The sequence below is a fragment of the Oncorhynchus mykiss genome, chromosome 22, assembly GCF_057628025.1.
Source record: "Oncorhynchus mykiss isolate SJ-2025 chromosome 22, ASM5762802v1, whole genome shotgun sequence".
NCBI lineage: Eukaryota > Metazoa > Chordata > Actinopteri > Salmoniformes > Salmonidae > Oncorhynchus > Oncorhynchus mykiss.
The window spans coordinates 49369411-49381956 of record NC_143043.1 but is presented as its reverse complement, the minus strand read 5'-3'; the positions used below and the strand labels follow the sequence as shown (position 1 = coordinate 49381956).

The 12546-nt window shown below is 40.0% G+C and overlaps 1 protein-coding gene across 1 annotated transcript; it reads left to right on the top strand.

Annotated features, from left to right (window-relative positions):
* Positions 1-7378: 7378 nt before the first annotated feature.
* On the top strand, positions 7379-8399 carry LOC118943640 (trace amine-associated receptor 13c-like). Its single transcript, XM_036959595.2, has one exon. The coding sequence runs from the start codon at positions 7437-7439 to the stop codon at positions 8397-8399; it is 963 nt and encodes a 320-aa protein (XP_036815490.2). The 5' UTR covers positions 7379-7436.
* Positions 8400-12546: the final 4147 nt, after the last annotated feature.

Genomic DNA, 12546 nt, shown 5'->3' with positions numbered 1-12546 from the left:
TTCTGCCTCAGGAGACTGAAAAGATTTGGCATGGGTCCCAAGATCCTCAAGGAGTTCTACAGCTGCACTATCGAGAGCATCTTGACCATTTGCATCACTGCCTGGCATGGCAACTGAATGGCATCGGACCTTAAGGCGCTACAGAGGGTCATGCATACAGCAGAGTACATCACTGGGGCCAAGCTTCCTGCAATCCAGGACCTATATAATAGGTGCATGGTTTTTATGTGTTTGATACCATTCAATGAACTCCATTCCTGCCATTATTATGAGCCGTCGTCATCAAGGCAAAGGGTGGCTACTTTGAAGAATCTCAAATATTTTGATTTTTTAAACACTTTTTTGGTTACTGCATAATTCCATATGTGTTATATATGAGTAGGGGTGTCCAAATTTTTGTCTGATAGGTGGCGGCAGGAAGCCTAGTGGTTAGAGCTTTGGACAAGTGACCGAAAGGTTGCAAGATCGAATCCCCGAGCCACCAGAAAATCTGTCGTTCTGCCCCTAAACAAGGCACTTAACCCACTGTTCATAGGCTGTCATTGAAAAATTGAATTTGTTACTTAACTTGCCTAGTTAAATAAAGGTTAAATAAAATAATTCAAATATGTATGGTGGTGAGCAACCCTGTGTCTCTAACCTTTGACATCCCTCTTCCTGCTATCACCTGCCTGAACGATGGAAACACGACCGACCAGGAGACCGCAGCAGACACTTCAACATCAACATAGTGGTTGTAAACACTGCGATCACTACATCACTGCGGCCAGGTCAGGGGTCACACCAGTGTCTTTTGGCATGTAAGATATTGAACCTGGATCACATTATCTATGTGTTGATCCTCCAAATCAAAATCAAATCAAATGTATTTGTCACATACACATGGTTAGCAGATGATAATGCGAGTGTAGCGAAATGCTTGTGCTTCTAGTTTCAACAATGCAGTAATAACCAATGAGTAATCTAACCTAACAATTCCAAAACTACTAACTTATACACTTATACACACAAGTGTAAAGGGATAAAGAATATGTACATAAAGATCTATGAATGAGTGATGGTACAGAACGGCATAGGCAAGATGCAGTAGATGGTATGGAGTACAGTATATACATATACATATGAGATGAGTAATGTAGGGTATGTAAACAAAGTGGCATAGTTAAAGTGGCTAGTGATACATGTATTACATAAAGATGCAGTAGATGATATAGAGTACAGTATATACATATGATATGAATAATGTAGGGTATGTAAACATTATATTAAGTAGCATTGTTGTGTGGCTAGTGATATATTTTACATCAATTTCCATCAATTCCCATTATTAAAGTGGCTGGAGTTGAGTCAGTGTGTTGGCAGCAGCCACTCAATGTTAGTGGTGGATGTTTAACAGTCTGATGACCTCGAGATAGAAGCTGTTTTTCAGTCTCTCGGTCCCTGATTTGATGCACCTGTACTGACCTCGCCTTCTGGATGATAGCGGGGTGAACAGGCAGCGGCTCGGGTGGTTGTTGTTCTTGATGATCTTTATGGCCTTCCTGTGACATCGGGTGGTGTAGGTGTCCTGGAGGGCAGGTAGTTTGCCCCCGGTGATGCGTTGTGCAGACCCCACTACCCTCTGGAGAGCCTTACGGTTGTGGGTGGAGCAGTTGCCGTACCAGGCGGTGATACAGCCCGACAGGATGCTCTCGATTGTGCATCTGTAGAAGTTTGTGAGTGCTTTTGGTGAAAAGCTGAATTTCTTCAGCCTCCTGAGGTTGAAGAGGCGCTGCTGCGCCTTCTTCACCAGGCTGTCTGTGTGGGTGGACCAATTCAGTTTGTCTGTGATGTGTACGCTGAGGAACTTTAAAAATTACTACCCTCTCCACTACTGTCCCATCGATGTGGATAGGGGGGTGCTCCCTCTGCTGTTTAATGAAGTTGTAGTAGAGCATTGTGACAGTGGACAGGCGTAGTTTTGTTGACGTTGAGTGTGAGGTTATTTTCCTGACACCACACTCCGAGGGCCCTCACCTCCTCCCTGTAGGCCGTCTCGTCGTTGTTGGCAATCAAGCCTACCACTGTAGTGTCGTCCGCAAACTTGATGATTGAGTTGGAGGTGTGCATGGCCACGCAGTCGTGGGTGAACAAGGAGTACAGGAGAGGGCTCAGAACGCACCTTTGTGGGGCCCCAGTGTTGAGGATCAGCGGGGTGGAGATGTGGTTACCCACCCTCACCACCTGGGGGAGGCCCGTCAGGATGTCCAGTACTCAGTTGCACAGGGCGGGGTCGAGACCCAGGGTGTAGGTGTCCTGGATTATGCCCCATGAAATCAGGATGTGCCAACTCAGAAAGGACAAATAATAATGTTTTAATTCAGGTCTGTACATGTGAAAATGTATTGTTATTGGTCAAAAAACACAATAGAGAGGGTGTAGGATTGAGACTTGAGTGAGGATAGGGGGAGGTTTAGTCTGAAACCCTACTTCTTCTTTATTCATGCCACAACCCCCCCCCCCCCCCCTCCACACACACATCTGCTGAATAACTGAAATGGAAAATGTGTAGCAGAGGTAAGTAATCCATGGCACGAAGCCTCCAGTGATGATCCATGGCCCGAAGCCTCCAGTGATGATCCATGGCCCGAAGCCTCCAGTGATGATCCAGGGAAAGGAGCCTCCAGTAACGGTACCCAGTCCGGAGCCTCCAGTGACGGTACCCAGTCCGGAGCTTGCAGCGACAATCTACGGTCCGGGAATCCCGGCGATAATTTAACCAGTTTCCCAAAATGGCCCCAACCAGCTCTAATTGGTAGGATTCGCATATCTCCTTAAGTAAGTGGTACATAAAGACAAATGACGGCTTAACATCGTACCCATATGCCATTTACCAGACACTTTTATCCAAAGTGACTTACAGTATGTATACATTCAATGTATTGAACCCACTACCCTGGTTTTGCAAGTGCCATGCTCTACCAACTGAGCTACAGAGGACCAGTTATTGTTGACTGTCCATCTTGAGTAACGGTAGCAACCTTTCACCCTCAAAATTGTCAGAATTAAGATAAATCGAGGAATCTGTTATTAATTTTGAATTTTACATCTAGCAAAGGTGTTTGGTGCAGTATTTCTCAATGTGCATGAAAATTATAGTTAGTGCAGTGACTGATTTCTGAGAACATGTCTACAACTTCATCAGTCAAACTTTAGTAAATACATCACAAGCTATATGCTGTTTATCAGTGAGGAAAATTACTAGCTTGCTAGCTAAGTTCCATCTCTTTGTTTGTCGATGAAGCTAGCTACAGTAGTAGCACATTGAACAGGCAGGCCCCGTTAGCTAAATCGACTTATAAAGTCTCTGCCGGATGGCGACCGCTCCGTTTTGACAACGTTCTCATTTTCCATTACTGTATGCGTCTGTCTGGCAGTGTTTCATGTTACAAAACAGGTTGCGGCGTAACACAAGATGCTCACAAATGGGTTTTGAATTTGGAAATATTGACAAGTGGCAGTTGGGATGCAAGTGCACATCGTCTCAATTGTCATTTTGACCAAATCAGTGGCAGACTGGAGTGATCACTATTCAAACACATAAACAAGTGGCCACTCCATAAAGGGCTAGGGGTGTTCTTTCAACATAATATTGGTGATGTGTTGTCTTATGTAAACAAGTGCGTGTTGTCATATGTTAACATGTCTGAGTTGCTGCAGGCCTGTCTCACTGTTCTGTCTTACTGGTTCTATTGTAGGATTGGTTAGAGCGCAATCTGTGCAGCTGTTTCTCCACGCATGACAATTCTGACGTTACCATCCGCTGTTAGTGTTCAGGATGGAAATCAAAACTCAACCCTCAAATATCCAAGTGATCTAGGAAAATAACAGCTTACTTAAAAACTTCTTGGCGCACCCATCCCGTTATCCCATTTCGTCAACATCTGCTGAATTGCAGAGCGCCAAATTCAAATTAAATTACTAAAAATATTTAATTTTCATGAAATCACAAGAGCAATATAGCAAAACACAGTTTAGCTTGTTGTTAATCCACCTGGTGTGTCAGATTTCAAAAAAGCTTTACAGCTAAAGCAAACCAAGGGTTTATGTAAGGACATTTCTCTCAGCAGACAAAACATTACAAACAGCTAGCAGCAAGGTAGATTGGTCACGAAAGTCAGAAAAGCAATAAAATGAATCGCTTACCTTTGATGATCTTCGGATGTTTGCACTCACAAGACTCCCAGTTACACAATACATGTTCCTTTTGTTCCATAAAGATTATATTTACATCCAAAATATCTCCACTTGGATGGCGCGTTTTGTTGAGTAATTCACAGGCTCGAGCGGTCACGACGGGGCAGACGAAGATTCCAAATAGTATCCGTAGAGTTCGTAGAAACATGTCAAACGTTTTTTTCATAATCATTCCTCAGGTTGTTTTTACAATAAATAATAGATTATATTTCAACCGGACCGTAGCTTTTTCAATAGGAGAGAGAGAGAAAATGTCTGCTCCAAGCTGTTGCGCATGCAAAACTCTACTGGCACCCAGCCATCCACTGACGCGAAGTGATCGTTCTCGCTCATTTTTCAGATTAAAAGGCTGAAACTATGTCTAAAGACTGTTCACACCATGTGGAAGCCATATGAAAATGAATCTGGTTGATATCCCTTTAAATGGAGGGAAGCCATGCAGTGGAACAGGGAGCTTTCAAAATAAGAGGCACTTCCTAGTTGGATTTTCCTCAGGTTTTTGCCTGCAATATCAGTTCTGTTATACTAACAGACAACATTTGGACAGTTTTGGAAACTTTAGAGTGTTTTCTATCCTAATCTGAAAATTATATGCATATTCTAGCATCTGGGCCTGAGAAGTAGGCAGTTTAATTTGGGTACGTTTATCATCCAAACATCAAAATACTGCCCCTTACACTCAACAGGTTAAATCTCACAAATATCTGTTTTGGAAGATATGACCTCTATTATGCTATTTACACCTTGTACAACATTTATATACTAGAATCAATGTTTCTGTCTAATATCTATGCAACATCGGCCTTTTTCAACTAGAGAAGTTGTTTTTTGAGTTCAGCTGCCTTTTATGGTCTCAAAATGACCAAGAACATATCAATGGTTAAACAATAATCACACAACACAGAGGATGTTAAAATAAATACATGTCATATTTTATTCCAAAACAGTCAAACTGTTGTAATAGTGTGATGTGTAAATTCAGTCTATTATAAATAAATGGAAGTTTTTTTGGCGATTTACAAATAGTGACAGTGTTTCCTAGACTCAGTGCAGTGGGTAGCTGGGAGGAGGTGCTCTTATTCTCCATGAACTTTATAGTGTCCCAGAATTTTTGGGGAGTCCTGCTACAGGACGCAAATTTCTGTTTGAAAAAGCTAGCCTTTGCTTTCCTAACTGCGTGTGTATATTGGTAGGAACTTCCCTGAAAAGTTCAATATCACGGGGGCGATTCGATGCCAATGCAGTACGCCACAGGATGTTTTTGTGCTGGTCAAGGGCAGTCAGGTCTGGAGTGAACCAAGAGCTTTATCTCTTTCCTGGTTCAAAATTTTTTGAATGGGGCATGCTTATTTAAGATCGTGAGGAAAGCACTTGTAAAGAATAACCAGGCATCCTCTACTGACGGAATGATGTCAATATCCTTCCAGGATTCCTGGGCCAGGTGGATTAGAACGGCCTGCTCGCTGAAGTGTTTTAGGGAGCTTTTGACTGTGATGAGGGGTGGTTGTTTGACCGCAGACCCATTACGGACGAAGGCAATGAGGCAGTGATCACTGAGATCCTGGTTGAAGACAGCAGAGGTGTATTTGGAGGGCAGGTTGGTAAGGATGATTTCTATGAGGGTGCCCGTGTTTACGGATTTGGGGTTGTACCTGGTAGGTTCATTGATCATTTGTGTGAGATTGAGGGCTTAGATTGTAGGATGGCCAGGATGTTAAGCATGTCCCAGTTTAGGTCACCTAACAGCACGAGCTCTGAAGATAGATGGGGTCCAATCAATTCACATATGGTGTCCAGGGCACAGCTGTGGGCAGAAGGTGGTCTATAGCAAGCTCAACAGTGAGAGATTTGTTTCTGGAAAAGTGGATTTTTGAAAGTAGAAGCTTAAATTATTTGGGCACAGACCTAGATAGTAAGACAGAGCTCTGCAGGCTATCTCTGCAGTAGATTGCAACTCCGCCCCCTTTGGCAATTATATCTTGTCGGAAAATGTTATAGTTAGGGAAGAACATTTTTTGGTGGTCATCCTAAGCCAGGATTCAGACACGGCTAGGACATCCGGGTTGGCAGAGTGTGCTAAAGCAGTGAATAAAACAAACTTAGGGAGGAGGCTTCTAATGTTAACATGCATGAAACCAAGGCTTTTACGGTTACAGAAGTCAACAAATGATGGATCGTGTCATGATGGATCGGCGAGGCTCCGTGTCGGCAGTAAAAGGGGTCCAGGCCAATTGGAAAAATAGGTATTGTGGCCCAAGGAGTGGCTGGTAGACCTCTTCGGCTAGCCGGGAGATGGGCCTAGCAAAAAAAAAAATTTAAAAGCTAGCTATCTGCGATGATCCAGGTGAAAAGGTTCAGAGCTTACGGTAGGAATCTGGGGGTATGGAGAAAATAAGTCAGATTTGCTCTGGTTTGAATCACGCTGTGTAAAGATAAAAATATATATACACTTGACACAACAAGACAAAAGACAAAGACGTCTGACTGCTACGCCATCTTGGAAAAGGAAACTAAATAGGAAAATAAATCCCACATTAATCAGATAATATACTTGTCCAATACAACAGATCAAATTCGTAGTTACTGCGTTTTGCCTTTGTAGGTCAGCATAACTTTATGCCATCTCATCAACTTTCTTACTGTCAACTTTCCTACACACTGACTAGCTGACATGTGGTGTGCAATCATGTCTCCTGAGGTTGTGGAATATGTTCCAAACTGAGCACTGACATCACCCAAACCAGTTAGTCTTAACAGTTGTCCTATTTCCCATGTAAAATAGCCTTTCAGTGATCAATAAATCACGCATACTATATTTTCCCCGTTAAAGTGCTCAACTGAGAAAATGTACCTTTCCTCTCATCTCTAACTGTCAGTAAGGCTGAAGGACAGGCTAGGTGGGCACAGCAACATCATATCCTGTCATACATTACATCATGCTTTCATTAATGATTTGTTAAACCAACCGATTGTTCATTTGTGTGCTCACGTGAGTGTGCACTCACCTTATTTGCGTGTGTGTGTGTGTGTGTGTGTGTGTGTGTGTGTGTGTAGAGAGACTCTGGGGAGGGGAGTGGCTGTCAGTAACTCAGAGATAAATAGAGAGGCAGAGCTCAGAGTTTGTCAGAAGGCTGACCTGACAGGGTCACACACAGGACCAAGCAGGAGCAGGACCTCAGCATTTTGACCCTTTATTACAAATGGAGGAACACAAAGATGATCAATATTGTTTTCAAGACAGAAACTCTTCTTGCAGAAAGGCTTTGCTATCGACATCTATCTACACAGCACTGTACATCTTCTGCTCATTGTTTTCAGCAGTTACAGTATTTTTGAACGTACTGGTGATCATCTCCATCTCTCACTTCAAGCAGCTCCACACTCCAACCAACCTGCTCATCCTCTCTCTGGCTGTGTCAGATCTCCTGGTGGGAGCGATTGTGATACCAGTAACGACTGTAGCAATATTGGAATCATGCTGGGGATTTGGGAAATATTTCTGTGCTTTTCATTTCTATATGGCTTTTTTATGTACCTCTTTATCTCTGGGCAATTTGGTCTTGATATCTATTGACCGCTATGTTGCTGTGTGTGATCCCTTATTGTACCACTCTAAAATAACAATAACAAGAATAATGTGTTGTATATCCATTACCTGGTTTTGTTGTATCATATACCAGGCTGTTGTTATAAAAATATGTATAAATGTACAGGTACCCAGTAGGTGTTTGAAAGAATGTTTTACTGTAGATGGGTCAATCTGGGGTAATATAATTGATATAGTAATTACAATGGTTGTCCCATGCTCTATTATTATAACACTTTATTTGAAAATCTTTGTGGTGGCCACATCACAGGCCAGAAAGGTATTTTCAAAAGAGACCGCCAGTGTGTCTGGTGTTAAAACTGTACAGGCAAATAAGTCTGAGAGAAAAGCAGCAAAAACTCTAGCTATTGTTGTGTTCAACTATCTCATTTGTTGGATTCCATCTCTATTTATTTTATTTTTTGTACATATTTTTATTGACAATTTATTGTCATTGTTCATCAGTTTTCTGCCACTTGTTAATTCCTTAATTAATCCAATAATTTATGCTTTCTTTTATCCATGGTTCAAAGTGACAGCTAAACATATTTTAACTCTGAAGTTAAGGCGTTCATAGTTCCTATGTTTTTATTCCTAAATTTGACGAACAGGTTTGATATAGTGATGTTATACAATTGTTGTATTTGCTTCTTTCATGTAACACTACACTGACATTAGTTATCTCAGTGTTCTCGTCATAGATTCATGTGGTGTTGATACAGAATGATTTAGCTGGATTAGAATGGAATGACTTGGAGAAGGCATAAGCTTATTGTATAAGAATTTGTTCTTAAACTGACTTGCCTAGTTAAGTGAAATTATTATTTTTTTACAAAAATTATAATAGAGATTGAAGTAATTTTGGGTTGTATGTTACAAATACCAAAGTCTGTGGTTGTTCCATGTTATTTAATGAAAGTCCATTTTGAGGATGTCATGGATCTTATTGTATGTTGTTTAACATCACCCTCTACTGGCTTAATTGGGACACAATACCTCCAACAATATGCATGATATCAGATAAAGTCCAAGTCTAACTCAATGGTGTATTGTGGAAATAGTTGATGGTAAAAATATAAGATTATGCAAATATGGGTAACACTTTATAATAATCTTTAGTAACAAACAAATTTGTAAGGCATTTACAGTTCTCACCATTTATTCATCATTATTCCCACATTTGTTAAATGCTAGTAAACTAGGTATTCTCACATTTATAAATAACTACTACAGTGCACTTGGAAAGTATTCAGACACCTTAATATTTTACACATTTTGTTATGTTACAGCCTCAATCTAAAATTGATTAAATGAAATAAAAAACAGAAATATCTTATTTACATAAGTATTCAGACCATTTGCTATGAGACTCGAAATTGAGCTCAGGTGCATCCTGTTTCCATTGATCATCATTGAGATGTTTATACAACTTGATTGGAGTCCACCTGCCTTTGGAATGGCACACCTGTCTATATAACGTTCCACAGTTGACAGTTTATGACAGAGCAAAAACCAAGCCATGACGTCGAAGGAATTGTCCGTAGAACTCAGAGACAGGATTGTGTCGAGCCACATATCTGGGCAGTGGTGGAAAACGTACCCAATTGTCTTACTTGAGTAAAGATACCTTAATAGAAAATGACTCCAGTAAAAGTGAAAATCACCCAGTAAAATCCTACATGAGTAAAAATCCTACTTGAGTATTTGGTTTTAAATATTCTTAATTATCAAATGTAAATGTTATTCCTAAAATATACTTAAGTATCAAAAGTTAAAGTTAAAGTATAAATCATTTCAAATTCCTTGTATTAAGCAAACCAGACGGCATCATTTCCATGTTTTTGATTTATTTACGGATAGCAAGGGGCACGCTCCAACACTCAGACATCATTCACAAACAAACATGTGTTTAGTGAAATGAGAGAGTGGGATGACCAGGGATGTTCTCTTGATAAGTGTGTGAATTATACAATTGTCCTTTCTTGCCAAACATTCAAAATGTAACAAGTACTTTTGGGTGTCAGGGAAAAATGTATGGGGTAAAAAGTACATAATTTTCTTTAGAAAGGTAGTGAAGTAATAGGAGTCCAGAATATAAATAGTAAAGTAAAGTACATATACCTCAAAAAACAACTTAAGTAGTACTTTACACCACTGTATCTGGGGAAGGTTAGCAAAACATTTCTGCAGCATTGAAGGTCTACAAGAACATCGTGGGGGCCTGCATTTTTCTTAAATGGAAGAAGTTTAGAACCACCAAGACTCTTCTTAGAGCTGGCTGCAAGGTCAAAATGAGCAATTGGGGAAGAAGGGCCTTGCTCAGGGAAAAGACAAAGAGACCAACTCTGATGAGCTCCAGAGTTCCTCTGTGGTGATGGGAGAATCTTCCAGAAGGACACCATCTCAGCAGCACTCCAACAATCAGGCCTTTATCTTAGAGTGGCCAGACGAAAGCCACTCCTCAGTAAAAGGCACATGACAGCCCACTTGAAAATCTTCAAAAGGGCACCTAGACACTCAAAGATTTTGAGAAACACAATTCTCTGGTCTGGTGAAACCAAGATTGAACTCTTTGGCCTCAATGCCAAGCGTCACGTCTGGAGGAAACCTGGCATGGTGGTGGCAGCACCATGCTGTGGGGATGTTTTTCAGTGGTAGGGCCCGGGAGACTAGTCAGGATTGACAGAAAGAGGAACGGAGCAAAGTACAGAGAGATCCTTGATGAAACCTGCTCCCCATCCAACCTGACAGCGCTTTAGAGGATCTGCAGCGAAGCATGGTAGAAACTCCCCAAATACAGGTGTACCACGCTTGTAGATTGTACCCAAGAAGACTCATGGCTGTAATCACTGCCAAAGGTGCTTCATCGAAGTACTGAGTAAAGCGTCTGAATACTTATGTAAATATTAGATTTCCGTTATTATTTTTTATACATTTGTAAACATTTATAAAAAACTGTTCTTGCTTTGTCATTATTGGATATTGTGTGAAGATTGATAAGGGAAAAAAATTGACAAGGCCTTAACGTAACAACATTTGGAAAAAAAGTCAAGGGGTCTTTCCGAATGCATTATTTAGGCTTTCATGATTAATCATGCAATTTTATCAAGACTTTTCATCCAATTACCTTTCCCCTTACTATGAATTGTATAACACCAGTGACACATCTTAAGTCCTCGCATGAAATTACCAAGTTAATCATCAAATTGTTAACATATGAAGAGAGTGTGCACACTCACCATGTGCTGTTCAAAACAGTCCCGTCTCTAATGAACCTTTGACCAAGGAAGAATTTGGCAAGGATGTTGCATTTTTTCAAAGTGGTGGTTTTTATACATTTTAACACCAGTAACATGAAATTGAGACAATTATTACAGCTATTACTTGTAAAGTATTTGTAATATTTTTGGGATATTTTAGATTTTTGAGTGGTCCACTAAATAACTATAATACTTTCCTTTGTATTATGACATTTCAAAATATATTTTTAAACTCAAAATATGACATTAAACCATGACTACTGACCAGAGGGACAAGCCAATTTCATGGTACTGACCTTGCTCTACTATATATATATATATATATATATATAAATATAAATACACAAATGTTTGCAATATAGTAAGTGTCTTACATATGTTTTATTAATAATAAAACACTTAAATTAAAACAAATACAAATTATGTCATTAGCTCACACTTTTAAGTGTTTTCCTGGTGAATAAGGCCAGGACAGAAAAGCCTCCATTTTCGTAGAATGACCCTAAACACAACAGCGCAGCAGACACATCAACTTCAACATACTGAGTGTGAACACTACCACTACTCTCACTACATCACTGTCAGTGTGCTGCCAGGTCGGGGGTCATGCCAGAGCAGATCTCTGAATTAATATAAAGATTGGATAACACTTCATAATATCACCTTGTAATAAAGCATTTGTAATGGATTAGTAAATAGTTTGTTCATAATTTATCATTACTCCCTCATTGGTTTTCGTAAGCCAGTTATTTTCACATTTATAAACAACTTTTCTAGTATGTAATGATGATTCACAAAATGTTGAATAAATATAATTGTAAACCATTTACTCATAAAGTCATTACTTTCTTCAGCACACTACTAAAACAGTGTGACTGTTTCGGAATAAAATGTTCAGTATATTTCCTTTAACATCCTCTGTGTTGTTGTGTGTTTATTATCAATTTACAGAAATCTTCCCACTTTATTAATTACAAAATGTAGCTAACATTAGATAGTTAATCTAGAGATTTTTACCTTTGCCTCGATTCAGCAATCTTGTCCAGATCATTATGACATTTGTAGTTCATAATGATAGCCACATTAGCAGCTAATTAGCGTTTCCTTTTTGTTGGGTAAATACAGGTGAATGTATTGATTAAAGTCACCTTGTCCTAGAGAGATATACATGGTTCTGAAAACGTAACGCCAGGGTAAGCCTACACGAAACACCACCCTTATTTTAAGTGTTTCTAAAATCCTGTATGGGAAAAATTAAAGGTGGAAAAATTATTAGAACAATTTCCTTGTTTGACCATTAGTTTTTATGGGTATTATGACTCATACTGTGGTCATCTATCAGGGTTGCCGTGTGAGTGGGTGAGTGAGTGAGTGAGTGAGTGAGTGAGTGAGTGAGTGAGTGAGTGAGTGAGTGAGTGAGTGTTTAGGAGTATGGAGGGGGAGGGCCTGAGGGCTGTGTGTGTG